Source organism: Sesamum indicum, linkage group LG6 (genome assembly GCF_000512975.1).
Source record: "Sesamum indicum cultivar Zhongzhi No. 13 linkage group LG6, S_indicum_v1.0, whole genome shotgun sequence".
In the NCBI taxonomy this organism is placed as follows: Eukaryota; Viridiplantae; Streptophyta; class Magnoliopsida; order Lamiales; family Pedaliaceae; genus Sesamum; species Sesamum indicum.
The window spans coordinates 19,163,641-19,182,870 of NC_026150.1; the positions used below are offsets into that span (position 1 = coordinate 19,163,641).

General features: G+C 34.8%; 2 protein-coding genes across 5 annotated transcripts; one reads left to right on the forward strand and one right to left on the reverse strand.

Moving 5' to 3' along the window:
• Window positions 951–7,182, reverse strand: LOC105165126 (U-box domain-containing protein 4). The gene is made up of 5 exons (XM_011084020.2): window positions 6,941–7,182; window positions 3,933–4,211; window positions 3,596–3,712; window positions 1,417–3,432; window positions 951–1,328 (listed from the first exon to the last, which is right to left on the reverse strand). The coding sequence occupies exons 2-5, from the start codon at window positions 4,206–4,208 to the stop codon at window positions 1,269–1,271; spliced, it is 2,469 nt and encodes an 822-aa protein (XP_011082322.1). The 5' UTR covers window positions 4,209–4,211; window positions 6,941–7,182; the 3' UTR covers window positions 951–1,268.
• LOC105165127 lies at window positions 9,975–16,850 on the forward strand. 4 transcript variants are annotated; one of them, XR_848070.2, is made up of 13 exons: window positions 9,975–10,362; window positions 10,498–10,536; window positions 10,854–10,972; window positions 11,521–11,597; window positions 11,702–11,964; window positions 12,369–12,437; window positions 13,256–13,338; window positions 13,956–14,297; window positions 14,365–14,471; window positions 14,810–14,964; window positions 15,220–15,416; window positions 15,822–16,195; window positions 16,541–16,850. XR_848070.2 is itself a non-coding variant. In XM_011084021.2 (12 exons), the coding sequence occupies exons 1-12, from the start codon at window positions 10,087–10,089 to the stop codon at window positions 16,084–16,086; spliced, it is 1,992 nt and encodes a 663-aa protein (XP_011082323.1). In that variant the 5' UTR covers window positions 9,975–10,086; the 3' UTR covers window positions 16,087–16,315. The 4 variants fall into 4 exon arrangements, 3 of the variants coding, with proteins under 3 accessions (XP_011082323.1, XP_020550809.1, XP_011082324.1); XM_011084021.2 differs by lacking the exon at window positions 16,541–16,850 and having other exon boundaries at window positions 15,822–16,315; XM_020695150.1 differs by lacking the exon at window positions 16,541–16,850 and having other exon boundaries at window positions 10,260–10,362; window positions 11,521–11,619; window positions 15,822–16,315.

The following is a 19,230-nucleotide window of genomic DNA, read 5'->3' on the forward strand; positions in this document are numbered from 1 at the left end:
AATAAAGAGCTGAATATTGTACTTTGTTATGGGTATGGGATTGGGGCCATTTCCTCATAGCATCAACCACAATTCTGAGGTGTATTTCCTTCATTTTCTTGGAAATTAGGGTGCAACTGGGGCTAATACTAATATTTTTAATTGGGTGATAATTAGACCCTCCCTTTTAAAATTTGATCTAATTATATATAAATTTTATATGTTATGGAAAACTACATATAGTTTCATTTATATTTATTTATATCTAATAAATGAATCCCTCAATCAATCAAAATTCATGAAAATTTTCATATTAGCAAAATAGTTGAATGAAAATTCATCTTTAGTACTAATCAACTTATTACTGATTTATTATAGATTAAACAAATATTTTATGACTAAACTACCGCTATAAGAATGAAAATATACTTACTCACATATATTAATGTGTGAAGATGTATAAGAATAGTTCTATCATACAAAATTTATTTGACTTGTAATAAATTAATAATAAGTCAACAGAAATAAATATAGATTTTCAATAATTTTTTTTGGCTAATATTAAAAATTGTTGTAAATTTTGACTCACGCATAGATATATTTATTAGACTGGAGTACTAGATTATTCCCTATTTTTCCTCCTTTTTTTTCCTTTCTTGTAACTTTGGATAAGAATCAATGGCCTATAACCAAGGATTTAATGAAATCAAAACATGTAGTTCTTTAGGGACAATCAGGTGGCAAATTGTCCATGTTACGAGTTCAAGTCAAGGAGAGTTGGGGCCCAATTTTTATTTTTCTTTTTTTGTTAAAAAATGAACATATATAGTTCTCTTGATGTTGACATTTGCATGTTTTGATGTGGTAAGAGGGTAACAGGCTGCTCCAATGCAAATATTAGGGCTGAAAAGGCAGAAATCCAAACACAAAGATAATGCAAACAATTTGAGTAGAACTGGAAAAATGTCGCATATAATTAACAGTCTCCAAGTCGCTTTATGAGAGTCTACAACGAAACTTATATGTATTACTTTTTTATACAAATAAATACAAGGTTAATTGAGAGACTCAGAGCCAAATTTTCACAAATGCATATTACATTTCATTTTTCAGTACAGTTAAAGAACGAGAAACGGGATGGGTTTTTTTTTTTTCTTTCGGTAGAAGGAGAGAAAAGAAGCCAAGATCACGAATCTGGAATCAGTACCTTCCACCATAGAATTTACACTCTGGAATAAAGCTTTTCAGTACCAATATATGCAACTGCACCTGGAAGTTCATTGACAAACTCAGCCCCTGGCGGCGTTGCCATGGCGTTGGTTTCTGAAGAAGCTCAGAAGTTGCTGAGCCTACAAGAGCAGCAATAGAATAAATACTTGCTTTAGAATAGATAAGTAAATGAATAAGGGAGATGGCATGAAGTAATCGCAACTTTACTTTTTCTCTGGCTCTTGGTGTCCCAGTCTGTGACAGTGCAGCCAATGGGGGAATGGCACCTTCCTGGAGAACCATATGGCAAAATCTATTGCTATTAACGCATAGGTGCAGCAGAGCAGCAGCTGCATTCTCCTTACCTCTTGCTGAGCCCAGCTCGACAACTTCAACCAGAAAAGGGATTCCTCCTTCCTGACCAATTGCCGCTCGTCCCTCCTGGATAGTGGCAAGATTTGATATTACTGCCACAGCCTTATCGACCATCCCAAATGCAGGGTCCATCAGCTCTACAAGATATTTGACAGCACCTGCTTGTACGATTCGGGGTTTATTTTCATGATGGATTGACAAGTTAAATAGAGCAGTGGATGCATCTCTCTTGCCTCTTGGAGTTCCATTTCCTAGCAAATCGACCAAGGGCTTGATTGCACCTGACCTTCCAATCTTGATTTTGAGATCTTCGATCACAGAGAGGCTAAAGAGAGTAGCAGCAGAGTTCTCCTTAGCTTCAGGACTCCCAGTTTCAAGGACATGAATCAGTGGTTCAATTGCATTAGCATTTGCAATGGCAGACTTGTTGTTATCATTTATTGATAGGTTGAGAAGAGCAGTAACAGCATTTTCTTGTACAGTCAAGTCTTTTGAACGGAGTAGATTAACCAACAAGCTGATGGCCCCACAATTTGCAATTGCTATCCGATTGTCACTGTTATGCTTAGCCAGTAAGCGGATTTCCGCTGTGGCGTTTCTCTGTGAATCAAGGGAGCCACTCTTTAGATCCTCAACCAGCCTTTTGACTTGAATTTCAACTTCTAAAAGATCGGCCCTCATTTCAACAGTGGAAGAAGAGACTATTCTTGGAATAAGTCTTTCTGATGGCCTGCGCCAAATTGCTTGGCCACGAGATCTTGTCTCCAGTCTAGACAGGAAATCAGGTTCTCTCTGTGGAGCACTTAAGTTTGCAGCAGGTTCGCGCTCTGCAGCGAGCTCTCCAGAAGCTTCACTACCATATGCAGAAGCATGTGACGCCACTTCACTGCCATCAGCGGCCGTTCCTTGTGATATATTAGAATTAGAAAGAGTGCTGGAGGCTGAATTGGTTCGGTTATGCACCTGTGATGACATTTCATCAGCCCCAGCTCCACCATTTCTAGATGGTGACATCAAGAATGTACCACCTGAATTCAAACTTCTCTCTCCTGAGTGGTCTGACATGTCTCCAGAACTTCCCAGGGACACCCTTTCTGCGTCAAACCCAGTTCCATTTACAGCAGCGTCAGTCAGAGAATCTTCAGACAATGAACGAGGATGGGATGATATTCTGTCCCTTTGGATTGCAATAGATGGGATTGAACTATTTACTTGAGAAGCTAAAGGCCTATCTGGTGCGTCAGAATTATTAACCCTCCTGACTCCAACAGACCCAGCATTTGAAAGTAGTGAAGAAGGCTGGTTCAAGTTGATAGATATTGTGGGATCAGGGAGCTTCACATTGTTTGATTCACACCAATTTGCAATGAGTGCCTTGACGGTGTAATTAGGAATAAGATTTGTGTGGGCTAGAGTTTGTCGTGTCTTTGGGCAGACAGTGAGCCCAAGATCTAACCACTTCCGTATAAAAGCCCGCTCGTACGTTTGTCCAGATGCAACAATAACAGGATCAGCCATGAGCTCAAGTGAAAGAGGGCAACAAAAATCAGCAGGTATTGGAACAGGATTACAGGTATCGGACTGTTTCATCATAACAAGGAGGTCATGCATGTGGGTGACCAGGGTAATCATTTGATCTATATATTCAACTTCAGCTATCTTGTCAGCTTGTTCAGCATTTTCCTTCAATTTATCAAGAGCCACAGCCTCAATCAGAAGTTCCTGATTTGACTTTAAGGCCAAGCTATCAGCAACTTCTGAGAAGCTGTCCAAGGTCGCTCCACAGCCCTCCGCATGATCCTTGATAGCTTTCCCGATTATAACTGACATTTGTTCAGATTCTACACGCTTGATTTTCTGTACACAGTGCTGGAAGCCGCAATATCACACGCAAAGAGTAAAACAATAGTAAAAATGAGTACCGCATCTTTCAATTATATGTGCCTTATTGATATCCTTCTACACAAAGAATTGATATCCTTCTACACAAAGAAACAACGAAGGAAAAGAATAATTAGCCATTGTCCATTACCTCAAGAGATGCTGCACTGAGCTCAGCAGGTAAGGAATGGTCAGAAGATTTCAGCAACTCGAGAATTTCGAAACCATGAGTTCTAGTCTTTGACACAAGTGATTCAACTTGTAAAACCTGTATACCAAACAAAGATTAGCCAAAACAAAGTTCATTTGCTATGGTGAAAGAAGCTCGAAGCACGTAATAAATTTAATCTTTTAACAACGGAAACACCATAAAAGGAAACATCGCTCTCATTCAGCCTCCAACTCCTTTCTTTTTCAACCTTTCACTTTTAATTGGATAGAGGAGGAGGATACAAATTACAACTAAAATCAAAGATCTTATCGCGTACCAAGTAAATTTTACTCATCAATGGTTGCCAGGTTTCACATATCTCTCTTAACTCAACCACCGATTGGAGGAGTCCTGCAAATCCTCTTTGAAGCATTTCATCTGAGGCAATTTCAGCACCAACAATAGCATCAAGTATTGGCTTTAACAACCTCAATATTTGTTCAATCTTTTGGTAATATTTCTGCAGCGGTTCACTTTTTATGCCTTCAAAAGAAGACAATTGGAGAAAACTAGTGATGCTGTTGAGAAGCGATTTTAGCAATGATATCTCCATTCCCTGGTACATCAAAATGAATAAATAGTCTCAGTAAAAGGATGCAACCATAAGAGATAATTTGTTAACAGATTGTGATTTTAAAAGGCAGAGAAAAGTTGGGCAAGCAGAAGAGATAATTGTTTAGCAGATAGTAATTTCAAAAGCTACAGAACAGTTGTTGCTCATATTGCATGGAAGAACAATTCACATCATTCCTTTCAGGTATTCCACAAATTAACCAAGAAACAGATCTTTCCACAGAAAACAAGTTATGGAAATAGAAGTAGCAGACAAGGAAAATTTTAAAGAACAAGGAGAAGGCATCAATAAAAGTCAAATCAAATATCCAATATTCTGAACATGTGACGTACTCCCATGTTGCTTTAGTTTCCTCCCTGACAGAGCAGCCACTAAACACATGTAGTGATGTGGGAAATGAACCTTGGAATACTTGAATGCTAGATTTGATTGTATATTTGTATGGAAAATCACAACCATATAACCGAAATTTACCAAGAAACTCATTTAACTTGCTTCATAAGAGGGTATCACATGCCCCACCCTTCCAGTGTAGCCAAAGCCAAATGTGATGACCAAACCATCCTAAATGCTGAAGCAAGTTGAGGATAGAATAATAATGACACTAAAAATTTGCACAAGATAGTTCTCAACCACCAAACTTGATACCGAGAATCCGTTTTCTGGTCTATTACCATTTCCCAAGGTACATTTTTTTTAATTAATATTTTGTGGATTTTAGGTGGAGAGGTATAAGAGTTAGTTCAGTATTTAGTTTGATTTGTTAAGTCCTAATTTTCGTTCTTAAAATATCTTTTGCAGTGTTCTATATTAGTTCTACTTAATATTCTACTTAAGTTTCTGCCAGTCATTAAGGGTATTCGGTGCACACTCGAAGACAGACTAAGAAAGGTCAAAGTCCATTTTCACAGGTCCACCCTGGCGTGTAAGCACAGGGACTATCTAGACTAGGAGAAGACTAGCAGAGCAAATAAAATTGGAACAGGCCAAGTGCTAAAATCGACAAGTGGCTATTGCAGAGAGCAGGAGATTTATGACCTATAAATAAGCAGCTGACATGTATTTTGCAGCTGCCAGTAATGGTATTAAATCTTTCCCTCTTTGCAGATTTTTTTCTTGAGATTCAAAGCCCCAGATAGCGTACCAGCAAATTCTCAATTAATATACATTTTCTCATAATCTGCCACACTTGAAAAATTAATTATTGTTGTTCACTCATACTTTGTCCTCTAGGAGTTTCCTGAATCAACATATTAGAAAAGATGAAGAAGCAAGAGGCAACCTTAAGCAGAACTAGAGTACTCCAAGCACATTGATGTAAACATCGACTATTTTGAAAACTGATGCATTCATAGATGAAGTTCGGTTGGGAACGTGGGGGGAGATAATGAGGAATTGATTTGGTGGAAATTGTGCTAGGTTAGAGAACTAGGCATGGTGCGGGTGGGAGCTGGCTTTAGAGAATTAGGGTGGCAATAAATCATAATTGCAGGGATGAATGCCGTAAAAATAAGTGCGGCCATAGAAAAGGTTCTATGACAGGCAGCAGGGAGGGGATGGTGGAGAAAAGAGATATCGATCATGCTAGTTGACACGGAGATGGGATGAAGATAGGACAACAACACGCTCTGTAATATTAAAATGATTGAAAATAATTTTTGGGGTATCAACATTTCCTTTATCTCCAATCACTTGATAATTGTCAAACACTCAATAGTTGGAAATGCAGGAGCCGCAAATAAGGAACAAGATCTCCAAGAAATCAAATATGTCGAACAATGAGGATGGGGATAGCCAGAAATGTTTGATTCTTTTTCGCCATAGCATAACCACCAAATAAAGTGAAAGACAATATCAAAGATATCTCCTTACGAATTTAATTTTCCAGTCACATGAACTAACATATTAAATAAAGTAACTGACTAGATAACTTAAGCATAGAGTCTTGCTTAATTGCAGCTTGTACAAGGTTTGCACAGGCACCTGCAATCAAAGCTAATGAAATGATATTCCATCAACAATAAACCTATTAATCAAGTGTGGAAATGTCGAGATCTTTGAAGACCCTCAATTTATAACATTTTCCAAATATGCACTCAGGTTAAAACATATTTTCTAGAGGATAGAATGATATCACGTATTTGCTGCATTAGTTGACCACGTGTCATTATTAAATTAACCATTCAAAACAAAACTCAATTAGTTGATGCAAGACTCACATCCACCAAACTACTAAACAGAATATGCATGAAAGTTTCAGCATGAGCATCAGCCAAAATGCTAATACTAGCTCATCTCCACCACATCCACGAATAAGTCAGCATAGTTTAACATTAGACAATGTAAACAATATATTGCCACCATGATGGAGAAATCTCACAATGAAGTGAACTTAGGGGGAAAAGACAGAAACATCAATAAAAGAACAAAAAAGAGAAGATAAACAAAGGAATTCCATGCAAAACCAAATACAACAAAACCCGATTAAACATCAAATTTACCCCTGGAATCACCTTCACTGAGCAAGCCTCAGCAGAATTAGCAAATTGTCAGTAAACTCTTAGCAGATGGCCAAGTAAACTCATAGCAAATGGTGACTACTCAACGACTGATCCAATTAAACAGCCAAAACTATCCACCAAAGTCCTTTGCATTCACATAGTCAATAGATTAGAAAATTACAACAAGAAAAAGGAAGAGCATAAACTTACACATAAATTAACAGGCGCAGACAGGCTCGCCGAAGAGCTCAATCACAAAGTAACGACTCAAAATGAATGAACTAAATTAGAGACTACAGCAGCAGAAGCTGTTCCACCAGACAAAGAAGTTAGGGTTTCGGGCAGTGATCCAGAAATCAAACAACGACTCAGCTTTTTCTTCCCCCTATCTCTCTCACTTAAACGCGGAGCTATCGTCGGTTTATTATTCCCGGCTTGTTTTCCGAAACAGGGATGGGTTTATATTATACGCCTCGCGTGCTCATTTGGCATTGGTTTTGACGTAATTGAGCGCGTGGTATTAGTCCAACACTCAATTACAATTTCAGAAGAGTTGAAGGTTCGCATTGCAATTTAATTATGATGAAAATGTCAACCAACAACCGCGGGAAACTGGTAATATTCGTTTTTGGCCCTCAAAACTTTCTTTTTTCTCTTTTATGGTCAAATTTGGGGGTTTCTTTTTCATTTTCTAACACTAGCTTGCGTCATTCTTGCATGTATATAACAAATAATTTTTATAATTTAAAATATATTACAAATAAAAATAAATTAACACATCACATTTCACAAAATAAAATATAGAAAATAAAACTAACTCGAGACTATTATCGATGCAACAAAAAAGATGGTCTAGTAGTATCGTCAATCGACTTTTATGAGTGAAAAAGCTTTTTTTTTATATTAGCGCAGAAGATAACCACCAACTTTTTGTACATACTACATTGAGGGTATTTGGTACGTTTATTTAAAATATTTTATAAATTTTATGAGTTTATAAAATATTAAATCTTATTTTAAAATTTTTAAAGTGTTAGATAAAATAATATTATAAAATTTAAAAGATATTAATAATGATAATTTGTAACTAATATGGTTAAAATATAAATATTTTGTTAATTTTTTTAAAAATAAATTAGCAACTCTTTAGTTTTATTTAAATGAGTTTATAAATTGTTTTGAATCTTATAAATTATTTTTAAAAAAATAACTAAATACTTTTCAATATTTTATAAACTCTTAAAATATTTTACAAAATATTTTAAAAAGCTTATAAGACCTCTTGAAAAAAGTAGAGAAAATCAATAATCGTCATATTTTCTAAATTATGTGTGTTAAAAAGTCAACAAGTCAAGAATTGAAAAAAACAATAGCAATTTAAGTTTGTTTAATTATAAGATTAAAGTAATAATATAAAAAAAAAATTCAAACTACATATTCGTGCAATAAAATTTACAATATCCTTTTCTGGACTTAGTCTTACGTCTCTGTTCCTCCACAAGTAGGCCTTTTTCTATTGTGGATGGTAGGCCAGTTTATATTTCTTGGTTGCAAAGCATTATAGTATCAAAAATTCCAAGACTTAGCCAAGAGTTTTGACTTACGGGTGCCAGACCCTTTACATGTAAGACCCATTGATCAATGAGTTGGGGAAGCATTTCGTGGGCATGCTCGTTGAGTACTCTAACAAATAAAGAAAATAAAATCTCAACAACATATCAATCACAAATAAGATTATTTCGCGACCCAAACAATAGTTGAAGTCCAAAGATTTTTTTCTTCCAATCACATAACTGAATTATTGTTAGACAAAAAAATTCAAACAAATCACAGTTCAATTGTTTATTAAATTACATATCACAAACAATATTTTCATTACATGCTGAAAATTGATAAATTTTGGGCTCGCTTACTTGCAAGTAAGTTTGTCATTAGGTCAGATATCCAGTCCAATTAATCATGAAAAGTAATCGTGGCTAAAAAAATAGATGAAAATCTAAAGAGTAACGGAATGGGCTAATTGTTTGCCGTTGAGATCATGGAGCATTGATAATTTTTCAAACAATAAGAAAGTATTCGTAATTATATCAAATTTTAGGAGAATTCGTTGTAATTTACCCAAATTAAAAAGCTCTGAAATTAGTTATTAGTTGTTTAGTTTGGTATTTCTTATACTTATGCAAAAACTCTATTCTATATTTATTTTGGGAGTATTACAAATTTATTTCAGTTAAATTTATCCTATTACCCTTCATATAAAAAATTTCACCACCAAATTCAATAGAAACCCTAATTGCCATTATCAGTGAGTTCACCCATATTTAAAAAGGAAATTGAAATTCACCTGACTCCTATCTTCAAGATTTCTAAAAACAAGAAATAATAGTTAAAGCTCACTTCTCCTTCTCTCCCACGACTTTCAGACAAACCCTAAATGAAGCTCAAAAGTGCTATCTGAAGATGGAGGTAAGAATGTGAAGGAGTAGTTGAGGTTATTACTATAATTTTTCATGCAAAATGGGGCCAATTTGGTCAGTTGGTGACGGAGGAGAAGCAATGTTTCAACAAGAAAAGGAAGATGTTGCCGCGAAATTTACAAAATTCATTGTAATTCAGCAAATTACGAGAAAATCCTTAATAAATAAATTCTAGTCATGTAAAAGGGATAGATAAAAGACGGAACAGTATTTTGACTTCACATATCCTAAAAAGCGTAAATTTGGAGTAGTATAAATAATTCTCCTCATTTGAGAAAGAGAGTGATTTTTTATAAAGATTTTAATGTGAAGTGTGTTAAATTACACCCCAGTAATAAAAATCTAATTGATCTTGCTTTTTGGGGACAAAAGTTTGCAAGCTTTCCTTTCACCTCTTATTTGCATGATAAATCAGCCCACTCGAAATCCTTTGCGGGTGTGCTGACTTATGCAAGGGAAATAATAAAATGAAAGGGGCTTGGTTGCAAATTCAAACACATGAAAATAAATTGTTGAGTGGGTCCTATTATTTAATTTTTGTATATAGAATAATAAATTAGCGTAAACAAGGGCTTAATGTAGTCGGTAGGTACGATGAGTGATGTATGGTGACCAAAGTCAAATGGCGGACAGAGACTAAGTCAAACAACAAGTCAACTTTCCTCATAGACAATTTCGTCTATTGACTTCCATCCCTCTGGGCCTGAATTGAGATTTTGCAAACCTTGCGAGGGGAAGCGTAATAATAATTGAAATGGGTGGTGATATATGTAATTAATGGAAACACTTGTGGCAATTGGGAAATTTTTCATCTTAGTATGGGTTTAAGTGCTTGAGAGATTGGCGGATGGAGCCGTTTTGAGCGGCAGTAGTACGGCAATGGCGAGTGAGGGTTTCGACGCGGAAGAATGGGACGCCGACTTCCTAGACGAGCTAGTACAAGCTGAGGAGCTGGCCTTGTCTACCCAAATTTCTCATCAGCCGCAACAACCGCCGCGGGCGCCGCCGTCGTGTGTCGTTAGCTATTCCCCTCCTCGCGAACTGTCCCAGCGAATCCGTGAAACCTCCTACACGAGCGGCATTCCGGATACGTTTGATTCGTTTGCCCCTCGCGAGCCCCAATTTGCAAAGGAGCAAGAACTTGATAGACTAAAGGTTGAGATTACGCTCAAATAAGCTGATATTCGTTAGGATGATGATGCCTTTAGTTTTCTCCGTCTACGGATTGGAGCTTTATGCAAAAAAAACGTAACGTTCTGACTGTTCTTATGTTGTTTGCTGTCATTGCAGAAAGAGCTAAACCGCGTCTCGAAGCAGTTAAATCATCTGGTAAATGATGGCGAGATGTTTTGATCACGTTACCCTTTTCTTATTTATCTCTTCTATTTTTGATTGCGGAAAATTATTTCCACTTGAAAATATTAAGTGTGCTGCCTTACTATCGGAAACGGATTCTAAATAAGGTATCTATTGTTAAGTCAGAGTTTGTTAAAAGTTCCACATAGTACAGTATCTGGTGAAACAGAGCAACCCATCTTCTGTGGTTTGATTCTAATGCTGCGTTAACTCAAAAATGATTAACACACGCTCCTTTATCTGAGTATGAACTTTTTATTCTGATCGATGTTAAGAGCTTTTGAGTGCAGGAGCGGGAATGCTGGGAGCTTAGAAAGGAAAGGGACAAAAAGGAGGAGCAGCTGAAAGTTATACATTCAAGGATTGAGGTTAAGGATGCCGAGTTTCATCTCCCAAGGAGTGCAGAGATGTAAGTGACTTCAACTCTTGTTTTTGTGCGTACAAAATAGTGACCTTTCTAGGTTTAGGGCTTCGATGTCCTGCTAATTAAGATTTCTAGTATGTTGAAGGATTTATCATCTTTCAGACCAGCTGTTATGTCATCAGTATGCTCCTTGAGCATTCTTGTCTCATCTAAATAAAATATCCTGGTTTTAAAGGAGCTGTAATAATTGTAAGCCGACATGAAATCCTGATGACTATCTTTCTATAGGTAGGATAAGCAGTTCTAATCTCGAAAAAATATTTCATGCAAATTCAGCCCTGTGAAGAAATAAAGACTGATGAATCTCAAAGGAGGGGAGTTACACATCATATGGCACTGGGTGATAGTAAAAGTTGCACGGGACATCCATAATCAATCATGTTTGATATTGCTTTGGGGAATGCTAATGATCTGTCCTGTTTTCTTCAGTAGTCTCCGTAACTTCTGTTACGTAATTTCTGTAATAAGGCATTGGGCTTGAGAATGTGCTTGAACTGAAGTTTTCTTGGTGACTGTCATTTCCTTGTTTCTAGTCCCAAAGATCCTGGGACATCCGCAGTGCGTCCAAATGCAAATTTATCAGATCAGCAGCCTGGGTCCTGGACAAAATGTAGGTGAGCATATGTTCGAAGGTAAAAAAGATGAAGCATTCTCTTCTTTTGTTTCTTCCCATGTTATCTTATCTCTTTGCTTTTGTTGAAATTGGCATGTCAGCTTGTAAAACAGTAGGGGTACAGACAGATAAAACTACTGACGTATGCGGCTCAGAGAAATTGTTTGGTGTTTGGAACTCGGATAACCAAGAACTGGGAAGAGTTCTTGTTGCAAAGCTTTTTATGACTTGCAAAGAGGATTTTCATGTGCTGTTTGGATACCTGAACTGTCAAGATGACTCTGGCATGGCTTTGTCAGATCATCTGTGTCCTCAGTCCATAGAAACAACAAAAGTATCAAGTCTATTCACTGTGTTGACCGAGGTAAATACTTTTGAGTCCTGCTATTTACATGATTTCATATTTTTGGACGAAGAAGACTTCAAAATATGAGTTGTGCTGTGATTCTCAACTGTTGTTATACCTTTTCTGTTTAATTGTTGTATCTACATATACTTAACTTTAAGAAAGAGGCAATCAACTTCGATGACACTTGATCAGAACCATTAACTAATCTGGAAAATGACAATTCAATTTGTGAAAATGTTTCAACGACAGTTGTTGTATCATTTTTTATCATGCAAGTGATGAGTCTGTCCAATTTCGCCTTTGCTTCTGAAGGTTGTTTAATATCCTTCTTTTGCTATGTATGTTACCATTGTTGATATATCTGGATTCCTTCCAAGAGCTTGTTCAGTATATGTAAAGATTTGCTATTACTGTTGCAGATCAGTAATGCTACCTCAGTATTGAAGGATTTGTTGGAAGCTTTGCTTGATCTTTGCAGTCTAAAAAATGTGAGTTTGTAGCACAAGTAATCCACGTGTTGGTGATTGTATCTTCATTTATAACTTAAAACTTGTTTGATATACGTTTTGTTTTGCACAATCTAGCAATTGCATTAATTATGGTGGTTGCCTGAACAAATTGGTCAAAAGATAGTATATGCTAACATTACGGTCTGAGCTATAGACTTGAAAGTAATCTTTCTTCATGTTTGTTTAGTTACTAACAAGTGAGAGCTATCTTCTCTAGTTTTCTTCTAATTGCTTCTAAGATATTTCTTTTGCACCTGGTTTGTTTGGGGGAATGATATCTATTTGGAAATAATGGATGCCAGCCAGACACGAAATTCTTGTGTTTGGTGTGATTCCTACTTCTGAGGAAGGACACTGTTTCGTTGAAACTGAGTGTCTTGCGTCTAGAAATCTAGGAAACAAAATCCCATTTTCAAAGCACATAACAACTAATTATTCATATTTTGCTAATAATGACCTGATTGTTGTTTAAAAACAATCATTTATAAATTTGCGATACAAATTTGATGTTTATGTTTAGACAAGTACATTATGTTATTGATATACTTGTTCAAGTGATTAGTGCCTTTAGTTTATGTATGTTGTATTCAATAAAAAAAAAAAATAGAATTAGTTACAATTGATGCATTCATTAAAATTAATCAAGTCCTTAACATACAAACAAATGTGTATAGATTTACTGTTAATTATCATAATTATTGCTCTTAGCTTTGATTCATTGAAGTCATCAATGGAGTCAATTTCATTATTTCCACTAAACTCCATTTGACTGAGCACAGAATCCATCACTGATGCAGGTAGTTATTGTTCATAGGTCTCTTCGTGTTCTACACATGATTTTGATCAATTCCACCAGCATGGAAAAGGAATTTGGTAAAAGGTGCGATGAAGTAGCTCATGTGATTTTTCTTATTGTCGTTGCTGGAGTTGGTAAACATGTTTCGTCATGATCAAGCCAAGATCTATTTAATTTGCTTCCTATTTCTCTTCTCATTATCAGGAACATAAACAATTTTTTTGGTTTAGTAATTCTCAAATTTGGATAGGGATAGAAAAGGGTTGTTACATGTTTGCATTGAAGAATTTAGATCTAAAATGTTTAATTTCGTATTGTAGAATATAAAAAGCCAAATAAAAACCTTATAATCAGCAAAATTTGGGGTGCTCATTAACTCGTCAACCAGAGCTGGTGCTTGACAGTTTAAATTAGAACTCTTTATGATGTGACAGTTGAAAACCATGACTTGAAAACATTAATACATGTGATGCAGTTAAAAATTACCTTTAGGAAAATTTCTTCTTGTCGATATTCCAGTGTAAGGATAAGAGCTCTGAGCTACCTGTTGAAAGCGGTTCCACTCTTTCTGTTTCTTGTATATGCTTTATTGTATGGTTTTCTTTTTCACTTCCTCGCAAAAGAAGAAGAGAAAATCATTTATGGTTTGGATATTTATCTCCTTATGTACTTTGATTTTATCATCCACTCTACTTTACCAGGGAAAATGTTACGATTGAGGAATTCCCTGAAAACAGCAAATCTGATACAAATGGATATGGAATTTTGCAAAAAGAAAGCATAAGTTTTGCAAATATAGCAGAGATGTTAAAGCAGGGCCCAATTCGGCATGGTACGAGATTGTGTTATGATAAAACCCCTGATCATAGCAGGTTCCTTGGTAATAGATTTAGCGCATCTATTTCTGTTGTCTATTGGGTTTCTGTTTTTGAACATATGTGCCAAATTGCCATAAAATACAATGAAGAAGAAATCCGGCATGAAGCACTTTCAGTCATGAATTTGGTTCTTATGAGACACAAAGCCTATGTGGAGAGAGTCAAGTAAGTAATTTCTGTTTGCTATGGCCATTTTGCCCATTTACTACTCTAAGCATGCATCTTTGGTCAGGTTTGCTGGGGAACCAGTATTTCAATGTTTATCGCGATTATTGAGGAGGGAAGCTGGATTTTCTGTGCAAGACCAAGCTGTTCATACACTTTATCTGCTATGCAATTGTGAGTATGTCTATGTTTTTGGACTAGAAAGCAAACTGTGATCAAATCTACCTGTGATTGTCCAAGTCTCGTATTTCTCTCTTAATCTTGTTTGATCATCTTGCAGTTTTTATATCTGTGGAGGAGACTCCCTTGAATTTATTGCAACTACTTTAAACAAAATCATGTACTAAGTTATGCAAATTACTTATTCATGCAGCCTGTGCTGTAGTCACTTGGGAAACCTGAAGGTCTCCTTTTGTAATCTAGTTTAAGTATTCATTCCTCATATTAGATACTTAAGATGGAGATTCAATATTTTACTGGTGTAATCGTTTATCTCACTGTATTCTGTAAAGGTCCAGAAGTCATAGCTAGACTTTGTTCTGGTTCAGAAGAGGATGGAGACTCCAAGGATATTAATGACAAAAGTATTTCAACTTTCCAAGTGTTAAATGAGATCTTAATCGGCTTGGCAGATTGTGTAGCTTGCTATGGAACTGCTAGTGCAGAGGTAAGCTTGACTTTTCAGGCATTTGCGGTGGTGCCTGCAAGATTTGAACATTTGATTTGGTCACATGGGGATCTATATCCCACCCAATTGATTAATGTTTCTTGTCTAGTTGATCTGATGAATTGGGTGATCTTTCATCTTGCTGCATGCTGGTTAGATTCAGCAAAATAGCATTATCCAGTCACGTGTTTTGCCTACTCTAGTCGTATTCTCTACTTGAATCTCATTTGACCTTGACATTTGCTAAACTTTCAGGAGATGAAGCTTCGAAGAAATGCTATTGTTTTCCTAGCATTCTTAGGATCGTCGGGAAAACCCGGCTTGGAAATTTTGATAAATTATAGTCTTCCTAAGGGTGCCAATTTCCTTGCTATCATATTGCAATCTTTAAAATCAGATTTGGACCTTCAGACACTAAAGCCTGCTCAGCCATCAGTCATTGCCAGAGAACAGTAAGTTTCTGTCTATGACCAAGTACAGCAGTATTTGTTTATTTTAACTGTAGAGGGTCTGCAAAAGAAGTCCTTTACGAATTCATTTTTTCATGGTATCTCTGTGTGGTCTGCTGGTATTCTGCAGCTTATGCATATTTACAGGTCAGATAACTCAATCTTTTTGTAGACAAATAGCAATAAGAACATAGTGTTCTATGCTAGCAGCAACAGGATCTGGTAGTTTGAAGTTCCTTTCTAATAAATGAGTCCAGCCCAAGAAGTCTACTCCAAGAAATGATTAGAAAGTTTTAAGTGGGAGTTAACTATATTAACTTGGCCAGTTGCTAATGATTCTTGATTTCTGTAAGAAATACTTCCATTTTCTTCTTGCAATTCTTGTTACTACTTCTGTTTCATTTGCAGATGCTTGCTCGTTCGGGAGGCACTAATCCTTTTGAATAGACTTGTGTCCCATCCTCAATACTCCAACCCTGTTTTGCAAGCCTTAACAAACACAAGACACATGGCGAGCATGGCTGTGGATATTGCTACCAGATTGGCCCAGAAAAGCAAGTTATTGTGGCAGGACAATAACACCACGAAGCAAATTAGGGAATCTGAAATTTTGGACTTGGCTCGGGTCTTCAAAAACAGAATTTTTACATTTTTAGGAGATAGCATATCATGAGAACAGGACTTTCTGATGGCCTGCTTTTTGGGGTATCAATGAGTGCCCTCAAGTTTAATTACAACATTCTGGTGCTAATGCTCTCTATCTTCCCCATCCATTTTTCCAGGTAGGTTTTTTTAACCCTGGCTCACCTTGTCGGCTGTACATGCTCAAGTTTGTTGTAGTATTTATCAGTACACGTGAAATTTTGTCAACTCAAGAAGTCTTGTAATTCTATCCAATAGTACCTTGTTTAAAATTATGCCCTCATTCTGAGGCGTGGTAATGAAAGCCAATTGCTGCTGAAGCTAATTGTGAAGAGGGCTGATACCTCATTTGCGTTTCTCCATGATTCTTAGATTTAGTCATGGAAAATCTACTGTGACCATATAATCTGTCTTGTTTAACCTTGTGAAAATGGCTCCTGTAAGTTTCTACCTAGTTATTCGTTGATGACGCTTGCACTTTTCAGCACCAGTCAAGGCTATCGGGAGCACGAAGGTCGAACGCCACTAAGGATAGAAAGGAAGGTGAAAATTTTGTTCTTATTTTGATTTTTTTGAATTTATGATATGAGTTCAACCAAATTCACTCCCAATCTAGAAATCGTCTGTTCTTGATATATTTGCATAGTTTAGCTTTCTACTTTCTACAAGTGCTAATGGAACTGAGGGGAGCCCTACGTATCCTCTTAATCGAATCATTTCATGATATTCACGTCTATCCGGTGGAGGTTTTCTTTTAGTGTTTGTTACTAATTAAGTGTTCCTTTGGCCCTGCAATTAAGTTGGTCGAGCTTTCTTTCAAGTGCGAAATCAACCTCTTGTATAACTGAGTTCTTTGGTAATACACTTCTGAGATTGAATTAAAGGGAAATAGTATAGTTGGTACCTTAAGTTTGCATTTAAAATCACTTTAACTCTTCAATTTTATTTTTTGACTTTCGCACCTTTAAATTATAATTTTTGTTTCAAGTTGGTCCATCTTACCATTTTTCGTTGCTGAATTTGACTTTTTGAGGGCTAATGGGCAATTTGAGTTTTGTTTTCTTTCTCATTTTAGTCCCTTAAATTTGTAAAATCATAAAATGGATTTTTTTTCATACGGATGAACAAATATTTTCTTAGTATTTTCTACATGAAGAATTTCTGACAGATTTACCACATTTCGTAATGAAGAATCACCATATGTGATTTTTAAAAGATGCTAGAAAAAATAATTTCATTATTTACAAACTCAAAAGGATGTACATGGAATTAAATTGGATTTCAAACATCTTCATTTAAGTTGATCTAAAAATCTAACAATAGCTTCTTGCATTTTTAGAAACTTTATTGCATTTTTATTTTTACACAAAAATAAAAGTTCATTACCAAAAACCATCAAATACGTTTCAAGAATGTCAACGGGATAACATCAAAAGTTTAATTCCAATTGAGTTCACTTAAATTAAAACTCATTACCCATTAACATTATTATCTTTGTTGTATAATTTTATGAGCAGATTGACAAGAGATATCAATTACATAATAAACATAATAACATTTATAATATAATTAATTGTTATAGCACACTATTTATTTTTCTTATGAAGTTCATGAAAGAGGAGAAAAATAAAATAATAATTAATATAATTAATATTTTCTTAAATAGCTTTTGTTAATTTTGAATGTACACGACCAAAATATTATTGGTAGAACCGTAGAAATATCTGAAGAGATGGTCATTTTATTTAAAAATAGATATGCTTGAGGATAGTTGGGTCAATAGACCTTTGTATCAAGTAGATATGATTACTTTAACTGTGTTTACAAATACTTATTTTAAGCGCTTATCAATTTATTTTTAAAAATATTGTGAATTTTTTTTAATTTTTTCAAATTGATTTAAATTAAAATTATAAGTAACTTCTCACTAACTTATATAGTTTATTTACAAAATTACAAGTATTAATATATTCTTTTTCAAACAGTTAATATTTATTTTCAAATATTTTAATTTGTATTATTTCTTAATTTATAAATTCATCTATAACTTATTTCCACCCCAGAAATATAAGTTATTACAAATACTAATTTAATAAATGGTATAAATAATTTAGTACAATAAATCCCGAATTATTTATTTTAATAATTATTATAAAAAAATTACAACTATACCCCAATTTGGGGGTATAGTTGCCTTATATATATATATATAATATTAAAATAAATAACTCAATAAATCCTCTCAAGTACTTGAGCTTCCAATCCTCAGCCAGTCGGGATTTTGGGAACCTCAACCAACTCACCCACCTACCTTCTACTCTTAATATATTTTAGTAGATGTGTGGCACATTATATACATATATAATTTTTTTAAAAAATTAAGATAACTTTTTATAAATTCTATGATTTATTTTTGTAGAGTTAAAAATTATCTAAAATAAGATGAGGTGTACAAGAGTTATAAGCAATTTTGTTTTACAATTTATTAGTAAAATTATAATTATTAAATTATTTTTTTAAAAAAGAACACTCAAATTTGAACTTTCTTAACTTTTAATTTTTTGGTTTTCAAGTACTACTAACTTCCACCATTAGCTGACTCACAATTTTCTGTATAATTTATTTTCGTAACAAAAGTAAACGCTATGGAAATCATCCCTTAAATAGTCAAATTTCAGCTGCAATAAAGATAAACTATATTTTCCTCTTAGGGTACAATAATTGTATTAATTAAACTTTTAACTAATTTTTTTTAGTCAAAGTCCCTCTCATTATGGAATACTTTTTTATTTATTTTTATGGGACAAAAAGTTTACGAGCCTAAAACAAATTCAATCTCCCCCAAGAAGAGTGTCCGATCTCTTGCTTTTGTATGACCCACAGCAAATTTTCATGTCTTATCTTTTTTATCTATCATTTTGTATTTTTGTAATATTTAATTTAAAATTTTTATTTTCCTTTGATGGTTATTTTTTATTTGTATTTTTTTAATATTATGCCATTATTATTTTTTTTATCACCATTTCTTATAAACTTAATATTAACAATCACCCCAAGAATCACTCAAAAAATTACAGTATTCTATATTATTTTTGGGACAATATATATATATATACTTTATTTAAAAATAATATTAAATTACACACACAGTGTGCTGCAAATTATACGTACGTGC